This window comes from Rhinoraja longicauda, chromosome 33 (genome assembly GCF_053455715.1).
Source record: "Rhinoraja longicauda isolate Sanriku21f chromosome 33, sRhiLon1.1, whole genome shotgun sequence".
Classification (NCBI taxonomy): Eukaryota; Metazoa; Chordata; class Chondrichthyes; order Rajiformes; family Arhynchobatidae; genus Rhinoraja; species Rhinoraja longicauda.
Window position 1 is genome coordinate 18,252,832 of NC_135985.1, and position 25,683 is coordinate 18,278,514.

Here is a 25,683-nt window from a genome sequence, read left to right on the forward strand (position 1 = left end):
CACCGCGGGAAGAATCACAGATCAGGTGGGTGGGACATATCAGAAGAATATCTTATGGCAGGATACCAAAGCTGCTCTTAATGGAGAGCTGACTGATGAGGACAATCAGTCATGTGGTGGACAGAAAAAGAGATTCAAAGACTCTCTAAGAACCTCTGAAGAGCTTCAATAGTGACACACACTACTTGGAATAATAAGCATCGTATCAAATTATTTGGCATACCAAAAGGTGGTGCTTGCTCACATGACAAAGCTTGAATGGAGGAATCTTAACAAGAAAAGAGAAATTCAGAAATACAGAACCACTGAATGTTACAGCTTTCTGACACACCTATGGAAGGAACTTTCAAGCCCCTCGGTCTAATTCGCCTTCTCTATATACATTGCAACACTATAGACTGGATGTCATGATCCTACTTGAGAACAAGTGATGAACCACAACAATTTGGTTCAATAGGAGTCCAGTTGTCTTTGTAGCTGAACTGCAAAAAGCCAGAAGATAGGTCTGCAGAGTTCTTAGGCTTGCTGCCTAACTATTCCAGAATATCCTTAAAATATAACAAGACGATTAGTAACCTTTAAAGTGCCTTGAATTATTTGCATCTGATTTAATTTCCAATTTATTGAGGCAGACGTAAAGAAAAAATGAACTTGGGGGAAAAAAATGGTGGTGAGCTCTTGAACCGCTTGTGGTGAAGGTGCTCTTTCAGTGCTTCTGCATAGAGAGAGACATTTTAGGCTCGGTGGTAATACGTGTTTAGGATGGTAGATGGGGTGGCAATCAAATCTGCTGGGTCCTGGATGGTGCGAGCTTTTTGAGTGTTGTTGGAGCAGTCCTCATGTGGAGAGTGTTCCTTCATGCTCTTCACTTGTATTTTGTAGATTGTGGAAAGGTATTAAGGAGTTTAGAAGTGAGTTAGTCACCAGAGTATAACCAGCCTCACAAATGCTCTCATTAACATGGCTAATCCAGTTGTTTCTGGTCAATGGGGATTCCCAGAATGTTGAGTTGGGGTGGTGGGGTGTTTCTCAGAAATGGTAATGACATTGAATATCAAGGGCAGGTGGTTCAATTTTCTCTCGTTGGCAATGCCTATTGTCATACATTGTTGTTACTCAAATCCTACCAACCTTTGTTGTCCAGGGCTTTCTGCATTCCGGTATGGTTTGCTCCATTTGGTGAAAAATTATGAGTGGAATTGAACTTTGTGACTATCAACAAGTATTATTACTTCTGACCTTATGATAGAAAGACGATGATTAATGAAGCAGCTGGGTTTAATCCTGACTATGGGTGCTGTCAGTATGGAGTTGGTATGTTCTCCCTGTGATCACATGGGTTTGCTCCGGTTTCCTCCACATTCCAAAGACGTGCAGGTTTGTACGTTAATTGGCTACTCTAAATTGTCATTAGTGTGTAGAATAGAACTAGTGTACAGGTAATTGTTGGTTGGTGCGGATTCAGTGGGCTGAAGGACCTATTTCAACGCCGTATCTCTAAACTAAACTAAACTGAACTAAACCGTCTTTCTTTGTATGATTCCAACCACCAGAGTGTTTTTACCTTGTAGCCTGTTAACTTCAGCTTTACCAGAGCCTTAATGCCACACTTGGTCCATGTATATTCAGGGCAATTACTCTCATCTCCGTCTTGAATTCAGTTCATGTTTGGACCGAGGGTGTGGCGAGGTCTGGGACCAAATAGTTATGATGAAACGAAATATTAAGGCGGCACGGTGGCACAGCGGTAGAGTGGCTGCCTTAGCGCCAGAGATCCGGGTTCGATCCCGACTATGGGTGCTGTCTGTATGGAGTTTGTATGTTCTCTCTGTGACCACATGGGTTTTCCCTGGGTATTCCAGTTTTCTCCCACACTCCAAAGACTCCAGGTTTGTAGGCAAAAGGAAATATTACAATGCTGTACAAAACATAGTAAAAAGGTGATTAGAACAACAAAGATGTGATTCCACTGAAGTGAATGTAGTTGAGATTTATGAAGGTATTGTTAGGGCATGAAAATTGTAGCCATGACAAAAGATTGGATCAGCTAGGGTTGTTTTCTTTGGAGTGGAGGCGGCTAAGGGGAGATTTAATTGTGATATATAATGTTAGGCAGGGTCTAGAGAGTGTATATTGGTCGGACCTCATAGGAGAGGGATCACAAAAGTAGCCCCCTCGGGTGCAGATTAAGTCTTTCCTCTCTCACCTTACGCCTATGCCCATTAGTTCTTACTTCTCCTACCCTGGGGAAAAAAGATTCTGTGCATTCATCCTTTGTATTCCCCTCATGATTTTATACACCACTATAAGATCACCCCTCAGCTCCTGTGCTCCAAGACACATAGTCCTAGCCTGCTCAACTGCTCAAGTCCTCTAGTCCTGGCGCCATTCTCACATGTCTTCTCTGCAGTCTTTCCAGCTTAATGTCGAGCAGGGTATTGAAAACAGAACACAATACTCCAAATGTGACCTCACCAACATCCTGTGCAACTGTAACATAACATCCCAACATAGAACTGCCAAAGGCCAGTGTGTCAAAAGAATCTTTACCACCCTACCTACCTTTTGATACAATTTTCAGGGAACTATGTACTTGTACTCTTAGGTCCCTCTGCTCTACAACACTTACAAAGGCTGTAAAAGACAGATAGGGGAGAATATTTCAGTTAGTGAATTGCAGTGGTCTGGCCCTGACTGCTTGAAAGGGTGGCAAAGGAAAAAACTCTCGTATGTTCTTAGGAATTCTGTCAGGATTAAAGGTGATTTCCATTCTTGTTCTGAGATATCTCATGAGGCCATTATGGAAACTGCAAACTCTTCCCATAGATGTAGTGTTTTATTGTAATATCCATAGTACTGTTATATTCATAGTGGGCCAGATCTTGAATGAGATGGTGTGCAGGAAGGAGATAGAGGGTGATGTACATGTCCCAATCAGCATCAATGGTGCCAAAGTGAGGTTGGTCATAAGCTTCATGTTCCTCAGCATAAATATTACCAGCAATTTGTCTCCTTTGCATGACTTGATGTACTCATTTGCGGCATGGTATGATTTTCCTGAATAGCACACAAAACAAACATTTCAATGTATGTATAATGATTAGCAACACTCTCTCTCTCTCTCTCTCTCTCTCTCTCTCTCTCTCTCTCTCTCTCTCTCTCTCTCTCTCTCTCTCTCTCTCTCTCTCTCTCTCTCTCTCTCTCTCTCTCTCTCTCTCTCTCTCTCTCTCTCTCTCTCTCTCTCTCTCTCTCTCTCTCTCTCTCTCTCTCTCTCTCTCTCTCTCTCTCTCTCTCTCTCTCTCTCTCTCTCTCTCTCTCTCTCTCTCTCTCTCTCTCTCTCTCTCTCTCTCTCTCTCTCTCTCTCACTCACTCACTCACTCATACCCCCTCCTCCTCTCCCGATTGTTCCAGAGTGTCAGATGATTTAATATCAACTCCAAGTGGTGTCATATTCAACAGTTCAAGAACTCAGTCACCACTGAAATGGAGCATCAACTACATGAACTTAAATTCTTTGTATGAATGAATGTTAAATTACTTCCTTTGCTGTCATCACACACTCAGCAGGTGCAATCAATAGAAAACAGCATGCCATGACTGTAATAATAAATGCCAAAAAAACTTGAAACCACAGGACACAATTAAAAGCCAGCAGTAATCTTCCTGGGGACTATCCACCACGCGGCATGGAACTGACCAGATCTGTACTTTAGTTAATGACTGACAGGATTAGTTATGGCTGTGTAACCTTTGGCTCCAGCTGGAACATTGACTACAACTTCTGTTCCAACAATGTCCAGCATCTCTGCTTGAGGCATAGACAGGGAATCATTATATATGGTCAATAACAGCTTGGCTCTCATGTCTTTTTGGTTAACTAGCCGACCTATGAAGGTTGACCACTTGGGATCACATAGTTCTTGACAACGAAAGATATTGGCGCAGGGGATAGGGATAGCTTGCATTGATTGGATGAGATCTAGATCCGAAGAAGGGTCCCGACCTGAAACATCACCGAACCATGTCCTCCAGAAAAGCTGCCTGACCCGCTGAGTCACCCCAGCATTTTGTGTTTTTCAAATATAAACCAACATCTGCAGTTCCTTTTGTCTCTAGAAACATGTTATATTAGCACGGGTAAACAAACAGCTGCCATCTTTACTTGTGTGACCCATGTGACTGTTGATTTTCCAGTTTCCATTTTAAAGCAGTGTGTAATCTCTGCTAATGTTTATGTTTGATTTGTTATGCAGGAACCTGCTGAGATAAAGATGGCCAAGGAATTGCCTGGAGTTTTGGCAGAGCATGCACAACCAGTTAATCAGGAAATATTCCCAACGTGGGAAAAGTTCTTAAAAATGTTCCTCTGTCAAGGTATATTTTCTTATTTCGACGATGTACTTTTATAACATTGGAAATCCTGTTTTTATTTTTCAATCAATTTGATTCCAAGATTGGTTGCAGTGGTAACACAAATAGGTCAGTGAGTTCGCACACAGCGAGCTGCACAAATTAAAGTGAGCCCACCTAATCAGTTTTGGTGCTGCAGGTTAGGCAATTGTTCATTTATGCCCCGCGACATCTTACCTGAATAGGCAGAGTCTCGTTTAATGTCTCATCCCAAAGGCATTATCTCTAATTTTATAGCACCCCATCAATGTTGCTTTGATGTTGCACTGACGATGGGAATTTGAAGCCGTAATTCCTGCCACCAAGAAGGAATAAGGACTTCTAGCACATGCAAACACCACCCTCTACAAATATATTATCCTTCTTTCATTGTAACCGGGTCTAAATCTTGGAACTCACTTCCCCACAACACTTGTGGGAGTATGGTTACCAGAAGGATTGAAGCATTTCCAGACCATGTCTGATCACTGTTATGATTAGGGGCTTTAGAAATCAGAAACACAGATTTCTACAAGCACCTGATATCACTGGGAGGCTGTTCACATCAATCTGTTCATATTCAACAAAAGCAGAAACTTTTTCTTTCCCATTCCTTCTCAACCTTCCCTCTTCAGAATACATAAACTCTTTGCTGACGACTGGTTTCTGTGGATCAGGTGAATTCGAGTTTAGTTTAATTTAGTTTTTTTTTCGTTTAGTTTAGTTTTGTTTATTGTCATGTGTACAGTGAAAAGTTTTTTGTTGTGTGCTATCCAGTCAGTGGAAAGGGTATACATGACTACAATCGAGCCACGTACAGATACAGGATAAAGGGAATAATGTTTAGTGCAAGAAAAAGTCCAGTAAAGTCCAATGAGAGATAGTGTGAGGATCTCCAATGCATGTGTTATGCACAAGTATGGTGAGGTACAGGCACAACGAATAATCACTGATGTGTCCAGAGAGTAATTGTCTTCCCATGCATAGCAGTTTCACAACTGAATTCTTGGGCAGATGCATGGATAGGAAAGTATGTAGGGGATATGGTCAATGGGGGCAAGTGGTGCTAGTATAGATTGGCTTCTTGGTTGGCATGGATGAATTGTGCCGAAGGGCCTGTGTCCATTCTGTATTACCCTATGGCTCTAATCCAATTCTGTCTTGACATTACACCCAAGCACCTGTTTCTCCTGGGAAGATTCCTGGCAGGAGGAGGGAGCCAAACTGATTTCTACATCTGTCTAGTCTGAGAGCAAGCTTGGAACAGGCTGTGGACCAAACCTTTTGATGTCTGGTCTGCTAGGTTCAGCTCTAAGCAGGATAATTCTGTTAAATCTTAAGGAGCTGTTGCATTTCAACTTGATTTGTCTCTCTTGCAGCATTTGTACGATATAGGAAGGAAAGGTCACTGTATTTATTTTTCCTAATATTTTTAGAAGATTGATTTATCGAGCAATCAAATCTTTGAATTAAATTCACTACAGTGTTATGAAACATAGTAAAGCATATAAAAATAAAAATAGCATTTTGCCCACTGTTAATATTGACTGACTACAATCTTCTTTACTTGTACATTGTAAAGTCTAGAAATTATTACCTATCATTATAACATATGAACACTTAATGTTTGGTTTGCAGTTAGTACTAACCATTAACCTCCTGGGGAAAAGTATTGCAAAAAATGCTGCTTGATCCCTAAAAATAATCAAATCATCCAGCATCTTTATGCCTACAATGTTCATTGCTCAGATGGCTGTACTCCCTACATTACATCCTTGCTGACCAAGTAGAGAATGGGTCATGTCCCATGCATATTCAATCAGAAATAAAAATAGAAAATGCTGAAAATCAGGCAGCATCTAATCAGAAAGAAACAATGAAAGTTCCAGGGTAATAATGTGTAGTTTGTATTTGGATGATTTGATCAGCTCAGATTGCACTTGAAATCATTTGTGTTGAATCAGTTCCTGGTGTAAGTAATAAAAGTGAAAAGTGCTGCAAACACTGTGTTGGGCAGCAATTGCTGGAAAGAGAAAGAGTTAATGTTTTGGGTCAAGGAACAGTTTGAATGAAATGTTACCTTTGTTTCTCTTTCCACAATGTTGTCTGACCTGCTGAATGTTTCCAGCATTTTCTGATGTTTCAGATTTGCAGCAGCTGCAATTTTATTTTTGATTTACTTCTCCTTTTGAAAGGAAACAAGGAGTCAGTTGTTTTTACTGACATAGCCCTCCAAGCCCAACAACAGAGGAAAGGCCTAAAAGGAATAGCCAAAAGATTCATGAAATCTAAAATGTTCAGGCAAGCTGTAAACGTCTGTATGAACAGATATAACAATCTGCAAGCACTGCTTTGTTCTTAAATGTGCTGCTAGTTTTAAAGATTAAGATCCTGTAAAGACGAACTATCTCATAAACGTTTGGGCCAAAAGCACCTGAGCAGCAGGATTTGTGCTGCTTGCACTACAGAGTAACATTAGTGGCAGGAGTAGCACACAGGTGCTTCTGATGGAACACCGCCAAGGTAAAGGCCACATAAATAAACCATTTGAACCCCTCAATTACATTACAACCTCGTAATCGCTCCCAGGTATCCACTATTCCACACGTGGACCATCTGGAGTCCCTTGATTCGATTACAGCCTTTATCTCATTGCCAGGTATCCACTATTCTCTGTTTAAATGATGGAAAGAAACTTGACAACTCCATTTTAGCATAAAACGGCGCCTTGTCCAATTTTGAAAAATTGGAGGAAGAGATCTGAAGGGAGACCATAAAAATTCAAATCTAAAGTGTTTGCTCATCATTATTAGAAATGTTTTCTGTCTGTTGCGTTGTATTCTCGCAGCTGCAATATTTTTCATGTTTAGAAACTCTTTAATTCAGCTTGGAGCAAGTATACCGGAACGTGAATTGTGGATGTGTTTGCTTGGCTGCTTTTCATTTTATTTGTAAATGATAACACGCAGAGATGAAAACCACATTAAAAACTGGTAATCTATTCTCCAGTGCAGATTTGTTGCATCTTTTCTATGATGGATATTGAATTTCATCAGAATTTGATCTCGGTTAGCAACTCAATTCTAATGTCATGCAATTTCTATTCGGAATAATGCTCCTGAGAGCCTGTTAACAATTATTAAAATGGCAATATTGCAGCTTAAAATTTAAGAAAATACGTTGTATTAATAACAGCAATATTTAAATGTTTTCTCCAGTGTTAAGTACACAATATCATTCAGATTCTCTTAGTAATCAAGGAAAATTCTGCTCTTGTGATTTGAGTGAAATGAGTTCTATCACTTGGATCAGGAATAGCATACAGCATAGATGGGGGTGAGCTTTTGGTGCTTGCTCTGGTATTAAGCCTTTCTGGAGGTTATAGGTTTGTTAGGTCTACCCTGCGACAGCTCATGCCAGCAGGGGTGTCCATTGAAATCGGTGCCAAAGCAAAGTGAAAGAAATTCACCCAGAAATGTCAACCCTGATCACAATCATATAACCTGTGCTAGAAAATGTGCACATAATACCTGGTAACTGGGTGAGATGTGGCTATAGAAAAGTTTGCATTCTAGGAATGGTCATCTGGGTGATCCATTAATGCCAACACCAACAAGAATTTGTGCTTGCAGTAGAAAAGAACGTACAAGTTGGATCAATAAACTAAAATAGGAAAATCTCATAATTATTCGTTTTGATAATGACAATTACCTGTTTTTTTCATTCTTGGTTGATAGGTAGTTGACAGGGCATTGGATTAAATAGCAGCCATTCAGCTAAATGTCAGAATAGTATTCTGAAATGATTGGATCTGATGGGCTTCATTTGAAGAAATCTAGTAACAGTTACAGTTACTTGATATCTATTAAGTTTCTGTAATGTGCTGGTCTCTTATAATTGATTAAGCAGAATGGTAATATTATATGACCAAACAATTTCAAAGTGGACGCTAATATTTGTAGTAGTTGGTTTTATAAAAGAGTAATGTCTTAAATCATTTCTGATTCCAAACTAGGATGTTTTGTGGGATCTAGTGTAAATTTGTAAAATCATATATATTTTCATTTATGCATTAGTAATCTTGCATATTTCATTAGTTTGTTACCTTTGGGTTGACAATGAGGAACAGTATAGACCACGGAAGTGGTTTGAATAATTATTGTTCTATCCTTTTACTAAGGTGGCGTGGTGGAGGCTTATCCACCGTCAGACAGTGTTACTAACCTCACTGTGGACATGCTGATAGAGCCAACAGGGGAAATATCAATGGTGTCTTGCGGCGACCAGATCCATTCCACAAGCCCCCTGGAGTGCTGGGGCACCACCGTACCACAGTGCTCTGTAGATCCGAGAAACCTGCACTTGATGTGCGTAAAGATCGCTGAGGCCTGCAAATGCCGAGGAATGATGGGTTTCTTCTCGATTGACCTGGTGACCTTCATACATCCACATACAATGGAGCAGCAGGTGAGGTGGACACAAATTAAGGTTCATATATCAGACTGACTAATAAAGATCTGGTTCCCTGGGTGACAATTTAAAAAAATTACAAAAAAAAATAACATGAAGCTTTGCGAGCATATCAGCTATAAAATTCGCTAAATGAGCTAATCCATCTTCTCAGGTCAGTGGACTAATTACAAACTGAAAAGGTTAGCTTTTGCCATGTGGGGATGCACACTCATATCATGTCCTAAGTATTATTTTAATTAATTAAATTGTATTTTATTAGTGACCCTCTACCTAAATTTATATTTGACTTCGATAAAGTAGTTCAATACACATTGAAAGATTCATTGTAATAGGCATATAATTATTATGGTGTCTCTTGATCCAGAAGAACAGTTTAACTGAATGCAATAAAATTTATTTTCCTCCATCCGCTCCCCTCAAAAAAACTTGTTCTAATTAAATATAAAGTAATGGATAAGTGAGAATGATTACAAAGTTTTTCCAAGGTTTGATGCTGGTTCTTGCTAAGTTAGCAGACTTGTCCATTGTTGGTGTTGAGCTATTGCATTCCATACAGCAGCTCCACACCAATCTGAGACACAAATGTATGAACCATACCACTCTCTTCAGTGTTCTTATTACCATTTATTTTAAAATATCTGAAGGGATGGTCTTATTGTTTAAATGGTCCTCGGAATATATTGAATGTAATACACTCCAAGAGTCAAGTCTAGAGTGTTTTATTGGCATATATCCCAAAAAGGAACAATGAAATTCTTACTTGCAGCAGCACAGCAGACCATTAATGAACACTACTTAATTTGTTGGACTTCAATTTCACTTATCCAAAGCTTTCTATTCTGAAACTTATTACAAGCATCCCCAATGATGAAGATCCAAAAGTATATGGGCGGCAGCGGTAGAGTTGCTGCTTTACAGCGAATGCAGCGCCGGAGACTCAGGTTCGATCCTGACTACGGGTGCTGCACTGTAAGGAGTTTGTACGTTCTCCCCGTGACCTGCGTGGGTTTTCTCCGAGATCTTCGGTTTCCTCCCACACTCCAAAGACGTACAGGTATGTAGGTTAATTGGCTGGGTAAATGTAAAAATTGTCCCTAGTGGGTGTAGGATAGTGTTAATGTTACGGGGATCGCTGGGCGGCACGGACTTGGAGGGCCGAAAAGGCCTGTTTCCGGCTGTATATATATGATATGATATGATATGATGATATGATATATGAGCTTGAGCCAGGTGCTGATTCCAATGCTGAGTAAGATGCAGATTGCCAAGATACCAATGATGGTGTCATGACTAACTTCATCAGATATGGCTGCCTGCACATTCCCTCTCTAACTGACTTCATGCTGGCAGCCATTGCTTTAACCATAGTCTCTGGAAATTCCTCCCTAAACCCCTCTATCTCGCTCTCTTTTTAAGATGTTCCTCAAAACTAGGATGCTTCACCATGATAAAGGGTCCAATATTAAGTCAAGGTACAGGGAAAATGAGTTGGGTTTATAAGGGGGTGAATTTCAATTTCAATAACGAGTGTAATCGAACCATCCAATTAATGGAATCATTAATTGCCCGAGCTCTATAAAAAGCGATCAATCAACTGTAGTAGCCATCAACCTGATAGCAATGTTGAGAATTATCCCAAGGGAATGGGGCATGATTCAGTCTCCAACCTTGCTGGTTCATTTGGTTTAACATCAGCAATTCCCAAGATATTTTTACTTAATGGGCCACCAGCTGGGTGTTTAAAAGATACCTTGAACATGTTGAAGGCTAACTTTGGAAATAAAAGCTTAACCAAACAATTCAACCTCAAACCAGGCACCAATAAATCTACGAGGGAATTCTGTACACACTTCTTCATGTAGCAAGCTGAGGCCAATCTTCAGATTCAGCGAAGGGAAGAGCAGAAGACTTGGTGAACATGAGTCAAGTAGTAAGGCTGAGAGGAAAAATTGCAACAGAGTAAACTGGAAAAAAACCAGAGCAGTGCGAGAATTCAAGATCTGTTAAACTCTGTGATCGTAGAGATCTGAAAAGAAGGAAAATTTGTCTTTGGTTGAAACAAAAGGCAAAGTGCTGGAGTAACAACAGGTCAGACAGTTCCTTGGATAGGTGACCTTTGGGCCGTGAGCCTTCTGCAGACTGATTGTAAGGGATGGGGAAGAAAGCTAGGAGGGGCAGGGCAAAGCAGGAAGAGTAATAGGTGACCACAGGCAAGTGGGTTTTGGTTGAAACATTGAATGCAGCGATAGGTGAAATGGAAGAGCAGACCAAATAGCTTTGAGGTAACAGTGAGTTGGTAAGATGGTATTGGCTGAGGTAGCAACTAGGGGACTATAATTGCCTCCTTGAATATTGGCCTCTACATAATTTGATATCGAAATCACTCTTGCATTTGGAGTAATTGAGGTAAATAGCATGGATATATTCAAAGGGAAGTCTATGAAGTACAGAAGGGAGATACAAGGAGCTACAGATGCTGGTTTACAACACCGGACACAAAGTGCTGGAGTAACTCAGCAGGTCAGACAGCATCTCTGGAGAATATGGATAGATGATGTTTTGGATTGGGACCCTTCAGACTGAATGTAGTGTACAGGCGGGGTGGGGGAAAAAAGTTGGAAGAGAGGAGAGGCAGGACAAACATGGCAGGTACCAGGTTGATGCAGACAGGGGCGGGGGAGTTTTGATAGGAAGATGATGGACAAAGCCAGAGATGAAAGCACTAGGCTTGAGACAAAAGAATTGGAGAATTCCAAATTGTGAAGGTAGAGGAATTGGGAATAGGGGATAAAGTCTTTGCAGGGAGCAGGGTGAGAAGAAATGTAGTCGAGATGGTTGTGGGAGTCAGTGGGTTTGTAATAGACACCAGTCGATAGTCTATCTCCTGTGATGGGGATGGTATCAAGAAAGGGGAGGGTGGTGTCGGAGATGGTCCAAGTGAAATTAGCAATAACCGAGGGACTTGCTAAAATGTGCAGATGGCTCTCCCTAGGTGGGACTAGTGTCTAAATGTACAGATTCTGCACAGAATAAGGAAGCAGGAATATTGGTGATAATTAAGTGCCTTAATCAGCTTGGATCCCCCCCCCCCCATCCATTCATGAAAACAACCCTTCAATAAATAATCATATCTGAATGGGCTCAGCTTTTGAACAGACGACTGAAGTATTTTTAAGATTTATTTTTCTTGGGTGTGAAGGTAACTGAGTGTTTCCCACAATGTAAGGAAAGTCATTACCCAGAAAGAAATGTCTTTGACATATAGTTCACGAAGAATTTGGAATTAGTATTTGATCTTTGAATGCATTAATACGTTGTCATGTGTGTAACCTTCTCTTGGATATCTACATTCTCTACACAGTACAGCGGTAAGTAACAACAGAAAGAATTCATAGAGCTTAATAACATAATTAAATATCATTATGCTGTAACTATAATTTGTAATTGAAAACATAAGTGGTTTCACATAGTCTTTACTGAAGTAATGTCTTAACGATTCTGAGACAAGATAGCCAAAATGCATTCATGCAAAAGTAGTTCTGGATTGTGTTTGTTTAATTCAGTGGTGAAGTTTCTGTTCTTCTGTGGTCAGCTGATATGCCAGTAGGTGGCAGTCTCCATGGGTCTTGCAACAGACAGTCTTTGTAGCATTGGTCTGGAAAATTAGACTTTTTCACACTTCTACACAAATCTTTAAAATAAAATCCCTCCCCCATTTATCATAAATGTTATACAAAACTTAACTCTCATTGCCTTCAGGCAAGCTGAAGTAACCATCAAAATAAAGCATTACATATCCAACAAATTTGTGCTTGTTTTTCATCTGCTTTATTTGAAGTATTCTGATCAGTTCTCTTCTCTTGACTCCCCCTCGCACTATGTCCACTGTTATTGACCCATGCTTTCATATTGCTGTTGGTGCTAATTGAACTAATGCTCACCCTATCCTGTTACTGTGGAGACAATAAGAAATGTTGAGCTCCGCAAGTAATCCTTGCCATCATTTACAACTTCAGATTCTTACTTACCTTGTCTGTGAAGCTGATACTCTAACATCATAAGAATACATTAGAAGGTTTACCCTAATTAATATCCCTCATGAAATCATAAATGTTTTATTCTTTAATTGCATTTGTTTGCTATTAGGAGACATTAGCAATCGGATATACAGCACAGGAACTGTCAGAGCCCTTGAGCCTGAATGCCAATCAGTGAAATCACAACCAATCAGTGACACACTGTAAAAGATGAGGAAAAATCCATGCTCTGTGCTTTTGGTGTGTTCAGTTTCAGTGATGCCCTGCACTGGAGACATGGAATCTTCATCATTTCCCATGAAAACATTGCAGGTGATCCTGAATAAAACAATCCAGCATTGCGCCCAACCTCAAAATACCTCTCCCCTTCTACTACCATGTAACTCATTGATTTACCAGATCAAAAATTAATGCACACCAAATTTCTTCTCTTTTGTTTAATGTGAATGTACTGCCACAGGATTCTCCCAAAACAATTTCTCATATCCCAGTCGCTCAGAGATTGGCAGTCAGTGCTAATCCATTCCAGAGAGATGGTGGACAAACAGTGTGCTGGTTGGAACTTAAACAACCTAGGTGTCAAATATTCTAGCACAGAAGGACTTCAGTCTCACCTAAATGTTGTGCCTGCTCTGAAGTAGGGAAGACCAAGAATGTCAGCAAATTTACTGCTGGCAGTGACCACACGTATAGCAGATTGAGTGGGACGTGCATGAATTCTGAACAAGCTACAGGTAGGAATGTGAAATGACATAACATTTTGATCAGTCAATGATTTGTAATTGTAGAGAAAAGAAACGCAGATGCTGGTTTATACCGAACATAGACACAAAGTGCTGGAGTAACTTAGTATTTGTTCTGGGCTTTTCTTACCTCCAGTTCCCTCCCATCTACTTTGTCTGAAGAACGGTCAAATGTCACATCCTTTTTCTCCAGAGATGCTGCCTGACCAAATTGGTTCAAGATAAAGGGAGCGTAAACCCAATTTACCCTTTACTTTATATTGTTAATTCTTGCACAGGCACAAATACTTTTTAAAAAAACAAAAAATACAGCAGTTTCCAGATTTAATTTAATATCCTCTGAGGTTGCAATTTTGAAATGTTTTCTTGGAATAGTCATGAAGATTATCTGCCCTACTCCACAGTTCTAACTCTTTGGAACCCCTGGCAGTCTAGACATATGAAAAGCATTTTAAGAGAAATCGCAGTGAAAGGTCAAAATCTTTGGTGTAGGGACATCACCAAATTTGAAATCGGTAGGTTAGTTATAAAATATACTACTTCAAGGAGGAAGAGCCAACCAACAGAGAAAAATAATTCCACAGTTTTAATCCCCAGGGAAAGAATGAGTTGGAGCAGGAATTGATGTAATCAGTCCTGTTTCAGCTGACTGACGATTCAAGGTTTCAAAAAGAAATTAGTTGAAGCAATCTGAGCCTGGGTCTGCTATTTTCTTTCCAATCAGTTATTAAAACAACACCCTGTACAAATGCATTTGTACATTTGTATAGCGTCTTTAATATGGCCAAACATGCGCAGTGATTCACAGAATTGTTATCGTATTAGACAATAAGACATAGGAATCAGAGACAGGTAACTAAAAGTTTGGTTATCAAGAGGTGGTTTTAAGGATTGCCTTGAGGGGAAATGTGAGGTAAAGATGCAGAGAGGTATAGAGAGGGAATCCCACTCCTTAGGAAAGCAAAAGGCTGCAGATGCTGGGAATCTGAAATAAAAGAGAAGGTTTATTCACAAAATGCTGGAGTAACTCAGCAGGTCAGGCAGCATCTCGGGAGAGAAGGAATGGGTGACGTTTCGGGTCGAGACCCTTCTTCAGACTGATGTCGGGGATGGGACAAAGGAAGGATATAGGTGGAGACAGGAAGATAGAGGGAGATCTGGGAAGGAGGAGGGGAAGGGAGGGACAGAGGAGCTATCTGAAGTTGGAGAAGTCGACGTTCATACCACCGGGCCGCAAACTGCCCAGGCGAAATATGAGGTGCTGCTCCTCCAATTTCCGGCGGGCCTCACTATGGCACTGGAGGAGGCCCATGACAGAGAGGTCAGACTGGGAATGGGAGGGGGAGTTAAAGTGCTGGGCCACCGGGAGATCAGTTGCGTTAATGCGGACCGAGCGCAGGTGTTCAGCGAAGCGATCGCCGAGCCTGCGCTTGGTTTCGCCGATATAGATAAGTTGACATCTAGAGCAGCGGATGCAATAGATGAGGTTGGAGGAGGTGCAGGTGAACCTCTGTCTCACCTGGAAAGAATGTTTGGGTCCTTTGATGGAGTTGAGGGGGGAGGTAAAGGGACAGGTGTTGCATCTCGTGCGGTTGCAAGGGAAAGTGCCCGGGGTTAGGGTGGTTTGGGTAGGAAGGGACGAGTGGACCAGGGAGTTGCGGAGGGAACGGTCTCTGCGGAACGCAGAGAGGGGAGGGGATGGGAAGATATGGCCAGTGGTGGGGTCCTGTTGTAGGTGACGGAAATGTTGGTGGATGATATGTTGGATCCGCTGGCTGGTGGGGTGGAAGGTGAGAACGAGGGGGATCCTGTCCTTGTTGCGAGTGGGGGGATGGGGAGCAAGAGCGGAGCTGCGGGATGTAGAAGAGACCCTAGTGAGAGCCTCATCTATAATGGAGGAGGGGAAGCCCCGTTTTCTGAAAAACGAGGACATCTCGGAAGCCCTAGTCTGAAACATCTCATCCCGGGCGCAGATGCGGCGTAGACGGAGGAATTGGGAGTAGGGGATAGACTTTTTGCAGGGGACCGGGTGGGAAGAAGTGTAGTCCAGATAGCTGTGCGAGTCGGTGGGCTTGTAATAAATGTCCGTCACTAGTTTTTCTCCTGTGATGGAGATGGTGAGGTCCAGAAACGGGAGGGAGATGTCAGAGATAGTCCAGGTATATTTAAGGGTATATTGAAGGGTCTCGACCCGAAACGTCACCCATTCCTTCTCTCCCGAGATGCTGCCTGAGCTGCTGAGTTATTCCAGCATTTTGTGAATAAATCGATTTGTACCAGCATCTGCAGTTATTTTCTTATAAAAGAGGTGCTGGAAATTCTCTGGCAATCAGGTAACGTCAGTAGAGAGACAAATCTAATCTAGCTTAGCGCTCAAGATATAATCTTGTCAAATTGGAGAAACCAAATACAGTTTGGGTGACAATTAGACTGCTTTGCAGAACACCTGTGTTTAGTCTGCAAGGTCCTGGACCTTCCAGTTGCCTGGCACCTGAATTGTCCAATCTACTCCCACTCTGTTCTATCTACTTCTACTATCTTGTACTGTCCCAAAAACACTCAATATAAGTTCAAAACCAGGATTTACCTTCTGACTAAGCACATGACCTCAGGACTCAATAGTGCATTTAACAATTTCAGATAATTGGGTTTTCGAGAGCGCGTCTGATCAGACCACTTCCCGCTCCAAATCATTCTTTCCCAGGGGATCAAAATTGTGGAACACAACTACCTGAAATGTTGATGACCTCTCAGCAGCATCTCTGCATAGACATTACCTGATCTGCTGAATGTTTCCAGCATTCCCTTTTATTCCTGATTTCCAGCAGCTGTAGTGTCTCAATCTCGTTGTACCCCTGTACAATGACAATAAAGATATATTGTATTGTATTGTATTGTATATCCTAAGATTCCTGTGGGGTTTTTTCCATCTGTCCTCATCCATCTCCTAGCTATATCTTCTCCAGTCAGATCAGCTGTGATTACAAGCGTTCATAACTCTCTTTTAGTGGCACCAATACCGTTCCCCTTGGTCTCCATCTTCCCACAGACATTTCTTACTTTGCTCCACCACACATCTCTCCCTCTTTTCTACTTCTCAAAATGTTTGATTTCTAACCTTTTATTCGAGATCTTGGAACACTGATATTTGAAGACATTACCTTTGATGGTGCACTGTTTAAAGACGGGAATGCACAAGAATTTGGAACTGAGAGAGTAGAGTTATGAAAGCTTGTTGAGCTGGAGGCAGCAGCAGATGTAGAGGTGGGTGGTGGAAGTATTTGATGGGGAGTTTTATTTCGGTTTGTGAGCCATCAGATTTTTCCTATGGCTTTTGTGAAATGACTTTCCAAATCTTTTTATAAAATGGTTTTTGCTGTAGCAATGTTAATGTTAAAAGTCGATGGCTGTTATTCAAATGTGAGTTATGATGTTGGTTATTTAAGGGAGATAAAACCTTGGATAGATGAGTCTTCGATGTTCAGTATTGAGAACTGTTGATCGCAATGAGAAATCTCTGACTAGAGTAAGCATCTCCCACCTGGCCAACTCAACATCCATTTTACCAACTCCCAGCTTAAGTTTGTTCATGTAGATGCAAGAGGGTGCAGATATCGGAATTTTGAGCAAAATCAAACTGCTGGGGTAACTCAGCACATCAGGCAGCATCTGGATGTTTCAGGTCCTTCAGTCTGAAGAAGTGTTGTGCCCAAAACTGTCCCGACTCATCAATTCAAAGTTTTATCTCCTTCAAATACCTAATATCATAGGTTGCCCTTAAACTCAGCATAGTCTATACCCAAGTGAATGGTGTCATAAACATGTGAACCAGGGCCAATTCCGATGTATTTTTGCTATTACTGGAAAATTGGTGATTAGTTTTATGTGAGTAGGCCTCATGCCACTCAGTTGGATGGCAACATGGTGTACTATATATTTTGAGGATCATCTCATTTGGGGATAGGGATGTCAGGGTTGAGAGGCGGGATCTTGGTGATCCTTTGACTGTTGAGCTTCTTGCTTTCCTTGTTCAGTTCAGTTTAGTTTATTAGCACGTGTACCGAGGTACAGTGAAAAACTTTTATTGCGATCTAACCAGTCAGCGGAAAGACAATGTATGAATACAATCGAGCCATTTACAGTGTACAGATACATTAGTGCAAGGTAAAGCCATAAAGTCCGATCAGATAGTCTGAGGGTCACCAATGAGGTAGATAGTAGTTCAGGACTGCTCTCTACTTGTGGTAGGATGATTGATTTACCTGATAATACCTGGAAGAAACTGTCCCTGAATCTGGAGATGTGCGTTTTCACACTTCTGAACCGTATTTTGTGATGTTTTGTGATAATGATGCTTGTATTGCTGTTCTCCATGGTCCTCGTGAGGTAACCAAATGGAATTCCATGATTTGCGAATGTCTGTGTCGAGAGAGAGAAAATGTAGAAATAGAAAGAGGCCATTCAGCCTATCACTTTTGTCCTACAGTTGGCTGTGCAATGACAGCAGTCCATTCTTATCATTCATTTTCTCTTCATTTTTTAACTTTCATCTTTTAAGAATAGAAAAAATAGTAATTGGAAGAGGCTGTAAAGTCTCTCGAGGGTGCTCTGTTACTCAAGTTGTGATGTAATCTTTATCTCAACAGTTAACGCAACCCAAGTTTGCCTGTTGCCTCTTCATTCTTTAAATGTTGTTTGAGAGTCTCTGACCTTCTTGATACCAGTTCCCATATCAGTGAAAATATATCATATTTTGAAAACCATTTTAGGGTTTCTTTTGCTTACTAATCAACTGATAATTACCCTGCAATAGTCACCCACATGACCTGTGACATTATCAAATTTGTGCTTGGGGGTAATTACTATAATTGATTTTCTTTCAGCTTATTTTCCTAATAATGGAAGAGTGGGGCTTTACCCAGTAATCTCATGGAATGAGTTTGTTCAGGTTGATGTAGCTATTTGATAATTAGAATATTTGTTTTTATTCATAACAAGACTTTTGAATGAACACGCATTTGATTATTGAATTTACTAATGACCCTGCTTCTGCAGATGCTCACTTCATTGTCTTCTCTAGCTTGACTTCTAAGATCAACTGGATGTTGAATAACACAGATTTGTTTAGCCGGTAGTTGAGCATGTTTTATACTTTATCCACACCAATACTACTTACTTCCAATTCTCTGTCATTGTCCACTTGTTTTACCTCATTCACCCCCCAATGGAAATGTTATCCAGATTCTATTCTTCCAATGCGTCTTTCAGCTCAAATTCCATCTTACACAATTTTCATGTATAAAGTTCCACAGAAAGACAGCAGTTCTTTTCTGACTAATTTTCAAGGGATCTCTGCCCTGCTCAACTGCCCAAGGCGCTAGATTAGGAATCCATCTGCCAATTTGTAATGTCTTATCTTGCCCCATTCTGTCTGTGATCTCCACAGACTACATTTCTTCCTATATTCTTAGCCATTAACTCTGGCTAACATTATATTCTCTTGAATATTGATTATGTTTTAGTTTAGTTTATTGGCACGTGTACCGAGATACAGTGAAGAGCTTTTTTATTGTGTGCTATGATGGGAGAGGGGAGAAGAACACCTCTGGCAGCCACGGCGGCGCAGAGGTAGAGTCGCTGCCTTACACCACTTGCAGCGCCGGACACCCGGGTTCGATCCCGACTATGGGTGCTGTCGGTCCGGAGTTTGTACGTTCTCCCCGTGACCTGCGTGGGTTTTCTCCGAGATCTTCGATTCACTCACACACTCCAAAGACGTACAGGTATGTAGGTTAATTGGCTTGGTGTAAGTGTAAATTGTCCCTAATGTGCGGAGGGGTGGTGTTAATGTGTGGGGACCGTTGGTCGGCATGGACTCGGTGGGCTGAAGGGCCTGTTTCCGCGCTGTATCTCTAAATGTAAACTAAAAGAAGGAATGTCCGGCAGCGTGAAGTGCAGATGAAGTCAATGGAAGGGAGGGCCGAGAGCCATTCATTACTGTTCACCAGAGCTCTCTGCCCAAAATCTTTGATGTTGTTATCTCTTTTTCATCTTCAGACGAATAAAAACTTTCCTAACCATCGTAAACATGCTTCCTGCTGTCACCACTGCTCCTACTGTTGCTTTGCCTCTATTTGTCCTATGAATTATTAGGGAAATTGTATTTGTTAAATGTGCTCTGTAAGTAAGAGCCTAAAATTTTTCTTTGTAATTTCTACTCCATTACAATTACATTGCAAGTCTCGGGTTTGCTTGAGAGGCCAGTGGGTCGCATCACCTGCAGAAAGGTGTTAGAAAAGTCTACCTTGAAATGGGAAGCAGTTTAATTCATTAAATTTTGAAATACAGCATGGAAACATACCCTTTGGTCCACACCAACCATTGATCACATGATCCCACTTTTCTCAACTACATCTTACACACTCAGGGCAATTTATAGATGCCCTTTAACCTACAAAGTTTGGGATGAGGGAGAAAACCAGATCACCCAGGGGAAACCCACGTGGTCACAAGGAGAATGGCAGACTACACAGACAGCACTCGAGGTCAGGATCACACCTGGGTCTCTGTGGTGAGAGGCAGCAGCTGTATCACTGTATTAGCCATCTTCTGGTTGATGTGACGTCCTTTCTATTAATTTACTGTTTGTGCTTATCAGGGACGTTTGCAATATTAATTGAGAAACACACAATGAATACAAGGTGTCATGCGTCCATTTGCTTAAAACTAATCAAACAAGAATGTAGCATATGTATCCTAGTTCCTAAAGTCTACTTTATCTTGCCAATCAACTGAGCTGGCAATATAACTAAACCGTTATTTTTAAATATGCCATGAAAGAGAGGCAGAATGATTGAAATAATTATTGAAATCAACTGAAATTACTACTCCTTATCCATATATAAAATATAAAGCTAACAGAAGGCGCTTATTTCTTTGAACGAGTACATTTGTCAATTCATAGCTATTTATAGTTTCTTACTTGTTGCTAAATGTAGCTTTTTAACAGAGGGAGATGTGTCACATATGTTTCTCCTCACAATACTGTTGGACAGGGCAAATTAATAGTGAGTCCCAGCTGCTAGACTGCGGCTCCAGTGAAAGCAGAGACAATACCAACAGGTATGATTCTGGATCTTATATCAGTGGCCTTTGTTGCTCCTGACAATGATGCCCAGGCTGCGTGCTGGAGTGGGCGAATTGCTCTGTGGATCCTGAGAGTTATAGAAATGTTGAGGTTGGGGATGAGTAAAGGGTAAGTGGAAGGCTAGGTAGAAATGATCATTCCTTTCACTGGTGCAGACAAAAAAGAACCTCGTACGAAAAATCTGTTGAATTTTAATTACATTAGTATTTGCCACAGAGAACGCATCATTTCACCCAATGGATTGAAGTCAGTGCTTCTGCTGCATGCAAGCCTTCCCCAGTACTTCATACAATCTATTTATTTCATCCTTATGGGTTCCCCAACTTTTCCTTAAAGGCATCAGTGCTTTTCACCTTTACTATTCCTTGTGGTACTCACTTTCTCCTATGTCATGAAAAGTTCAGCAGGGTCTCAGATGAACATTCAGCTGAGAAGGAGGAAGTAAAATCAGGCAGGGTACTTTCTAGTATTTACTCGGGGGATGAATTGAGTTGCATATATTGCCCGTGGGTAGTTTGAAGAATCCTGTTGGATTTTTCCATTGAATCATTAGTAGTAATGCTGTGGATACTTAAAAAAAAAAACTATTGTGTGTAGCAAGGTCGGTGTGTAAGTCAGCCTTTTACTTTCCAGAGAAATGCCCATCCTTACTTTATCTTTCCTAATAGCTAAAATTTCTTGAACTGCGAAGTTGCAGGTGGATTTGCACCCAGCACAAAAAGAAGAGATGGGTGGGGAGGGGTGGTTAGTGAGGTTGGGGTGTAAGGAGCAGAATTACATGCTTCTAAGAACTTTTTGGAAAAAGATTCTGTTCTAAAAGTGTGTTCAGAACCATTTTTGTAAGAACACAGCTTTATTTTTATAGCGACAATATTAGTGGAACAAAATAAATGACCGGCTTTTTATCATTTGAATTATCCTAGAATGCCAAGGGAACTATCAGATTATCCAATAAACTCAAACCGTACCAACACAAGGATAAATAAGTTTCTTAATTTAACCCAAAATATAGCCAATATATAACTCGTCCATTATTAGTTTGACAATAGAAAAAGGAAAATAATGTTTACAGTGGTATCTCACATGCAGAAATGATTCCCAATTAGGCTCACTGCTTTTACAGTACTTCTTCTTTAATTGTTCATTTTTAAGGATCTGAGGCCAGTGTGTATTGGCCATCCATAATTGCCCTTGAGAAGGCAGTGACAAACTGCTTTTTCGAAGTGTTGCAGTCCTTCTAATGACGGACTGTTGCAGTCCTTCTGATGACGGACTGTTGCAGTCCTTCTGATCCGCATTGCTGATGGATAGGGTGTTCTGGGAATTGGATCAAACGAGGATGAAGACCAGCGATACATTTCTAAATTAGAGTTGTTTATGAATTGGAGGAGAACCGCAGGCAGATGTGTTCCCATGCTCTTGCATCCATTTCTTGGTGGTAGAGGTTGCAGGTTTGGGAAGGGCTGTCAGAGTAGACTTGATGAGGTTATGCTGGTGTTACATACTGTACATGGCATTGACGGTAACCTCTGTGTTGGAGGGAATTAATGTTTAGGGTGGTTGATGGGGTGCCAATCTTACATTTGAACAGGATGCAATTAACTATAGGAACAAGACTAAGAGGAAAATCAGCTTTGATTTCCATGGTAAATTGCAACCTGTGCATTTGTAAGGATATAGCTGAGGTATAGCCTCAGGATTTGCCTATAAAGACACTCTTGTGGCTGCTCACTGTTTCAATCATGACAGAAAGAAAGGACACTCGAATATGATAGTAAAGGAGGACAAGTGGCAATAGAGGCTACACCTTGAGGAGAGGAGGTAAGATGAACCAGCTGCCAAAGAGAATGGACCTGAGAATTGGATTGTTGAGAATCAGGACATCCAAAACTGTGTTGACAATGTCACCGTCGACAAACGCATCCGGTTGTATCCCAATCAGAAACCCTGGATGACAAAGGATGTCAGGTCTCTCCTCAAGGACCGTAACACCGCCTTCAGGTCTAGTGATAGAGCTCTATACAGTGCTGCTAGAACCAACCTGAAGAGAGGCATCAAGGATGCCAAAGCGTCCTACAAGAGGAAGATTGAGGACCACTTTACCAACAATGACCCACGGCGGGTATGGCAAGGCATCCAGCACATCACCAACTACAAGACCAGCAACCGCACGACTGCCGACGGCGACGCCTCGCTGGCAGAGGAACTTAACTGTTTCTTTGCTCGTTTCGAGGTGAAAGCTACAGTGGCAGACATAACACCCTCTCCAGCACCTGACAGCAACACCTTCACTGTGCAGGAGTATGATGTTAAGCGCGTGCTCAGAGCAGTGAATCCCAGGAAAGCTGCAGGCCCCGATGGTGTGACGGGCAGAGTGCTGAGGGAATGTGCAGACCAATTATCTGAGGTCTTCACAAAAATCTTCAACCTGTCCCTTTTAAAATCCACCATCCCTCCCTGCCTGAAGTCCGCCACAATCATCCCACTGCCGAAAAAGTCTGTCATCAGCGGCCTTAACGACTACCGTCCGGTAGCACTCACACCGGTCATCACAAAGTGCTTCGAGAGACTGGTCCTGCAGCACATCAAAGCCAGCCTCCCACCCACCTTCGACCCACACCAGTTTGCCTACAGAGCAAATAGGTCTACAGGTGATGCCATCGACACTGCTCTTCACACTGCACTGACCCACCTTGAACACCAGGGGAGCTATGTGAGGATGCTCTTCCTCGACTTCAGCTCTGCCTTTAACACGGTCATCCCGAGCAGACTGGTCACCAAACTTTCTGACCTTGGATTTTCCCAAACCATCTGCCAATGGATCAAGGACTTCCTGACCAACCGCCCCAGACCGTCAAAATAGGCCCTCACCTCTCCTCCACCATTACACTGAGCACCGGCTCACCACAGGGCTGTGTGTTGAGCCCCATCCTTTACTCCCTCTACACTCACGACTGCGCCCCCACCCATCCCACCAACACCATCATCAAGTTCGCGGATGACACGACTGTGGTTGGACTCATCTCAGGAGGAGATGAGACAGCCTATAGGGATGAAATCCAAAGGCTGGCAGCATGGTGTTCAGTGAACAATCTTGTCCTGAACTCCTCCAAAACAAAGGAACTTATAATTGACTTCAGAAAAACCAGTGTAGAATACGACCCACTCTACATCAATGGGGTCTGTGTGGAAAGGGTACCCGCTTTCAGGTTCCTGGGTACGCACATCGCAGAGGATCTTACCTGGTCTACCAACACCATCACCACAGTAAAGAAGGCACAGCAGAGACTCCACTTCCTGAGGATCCTCAGGAAAACCAACCTGCAGGAGAAGCTCATGTTGTCCTTCTATCGCTGCTCCATCGAGAGTGTGCTGGCATACTGTATAACCACATGGTATGCCAGCTGCTCAGAAAAGGACAGGAAGGCCCTTCAGAGGGTCATCACGACGGCCCAGAAGATCATCGGCTGCTCACTGCCCTCCCTGGAGCACCTGTTCAGCCTACGCTGCCTCAGTAGAGCAGGCAAAATAATAAAAGATCCATCCCACCCCGGCCACCGTCTGTTTGTTCATCTGCCCTCTGGTCGACGTTTCAGGTCGATCAAATCCCGAACAAACAGACTTAAGAACAGTTTTTACCCCAGGGCCATACGAGAACTGAACACTACCTTTGCACTAGGCAACACCGTTAAAAAATCTTGTATTTAATATAATTGTATTTATTTGTTTTTGCATTATTGCATATATGTTTGTACGCACCGTCAGGATTGGCTATTTTTTAATTTCGTTGTACTCGTTGCAATGACAATAAATGAATATTATTATTATTATTATATTATTATTATTATTATAATTGTACAAATTGTAGAATACATCAAACAGTGAACCAGACATTGCCAAGACGGAAAACAGAACATGAGAGAATAAGAGACAAAGGACGTAGTATAGGAAGATCATCATCAAATGTAAAAGTTGCCCCTTTGCAGGAATTAGAACGGGGAATTGGGAATTGACATAGATATTAAATAAATACTTTTGCATCAGCCTTAACAATGAAGGATATAGATACCATTTGGAAAATAATGTGGAATGGAGAACTTAGTGAGAATCAGGTCCTCGGAAAAATTAATTAATACCACTGACGAAAATAATGGGACTATGATGCTGACAATTCCCATGGATAGAACGGAGGGTGGGGGGGGGGGGGGGGGGGAGGAGGGGGGGGCAGAGGTGTACTATTTTACATCTTATGTTTTCAAAGAGATGGTTACAGAAATGGTGGATGTCTCTGGTCAATTTCCATCCAAAAGAATTCCCCATATTTTGGAATGGCCCCTCTGAATAAAAGGGTAGCAAATGTAACATGAATATTCCAGAGTGGAATCTGAAAGGAAGTGTGGCTGACACAGATCTTGGTTGGAGAAATGATAGAATTATGTTTTAATAGATATGATCACATGGCATGATAGTTTGTTTGGATTTATGAATGGGGAATGGCCGTTTGTGTTGTGTGAGGGAAGCAGACTGTCTGATGGGCCGGGTTGGGGGGGGGAGGATAGGTGGGGTTTGAAATGGACATGGCATTTTTCAATCTTGAGTAATATTTTTGAAAAATGCTGCTTGAAGTCAATATTTAATATTAAGCCTTGTGCTTAAGGTAATAGATTAGCATTGATTGAGATCAAGTTAAACAACAGAAAAGAGAGTAGTAATAATTGAGTAACTGACATAACTCGAGGGAAACTGCAAATTGCATTTCATGGGCTTCCGCTAACTACAGTTATATCAATAACTTGAGGGGCTCAAATGAAAAGAATCTGTTTGCTAAGTCACTCAGGTTGGTGGGAAGGTCAGCTGTGAGGAGGATATAAAAATGTGGTAAAGAGACAGACAG

At 41.6% G+C, this 25,683-nt stretch overlaps 1 protein-coding gene across 9 annotated transcripts in view; it reads left to right on the forward strand.

The window, feature by feature from the left end:
* The window catches only part of iqch (IQ motif containing H), a 121,998-nt gene that overhangs the window by 74,153 nt on the left and 22,162 nt on the right, over window positions 1–25,683 (forward strand). For all 9 annotated transcript variants that reach the window (XM_078427556.1, XM_078427559.1, XM_078427558.1 and 6 more), the window contains 2 exons: window positions 4,254–4,374; window positions 8,570–8,856. In XM_078427556.1, the coding sequence (XP_078283682.1) occupies window positions 4,254–4,374; window positions 8,570–8,856 (408 nt within the window). The remainder of the gene's footprint in view (window positions 1–4,253; window positions 4,375–8,569; window positions 8,857–25,683) is intronic.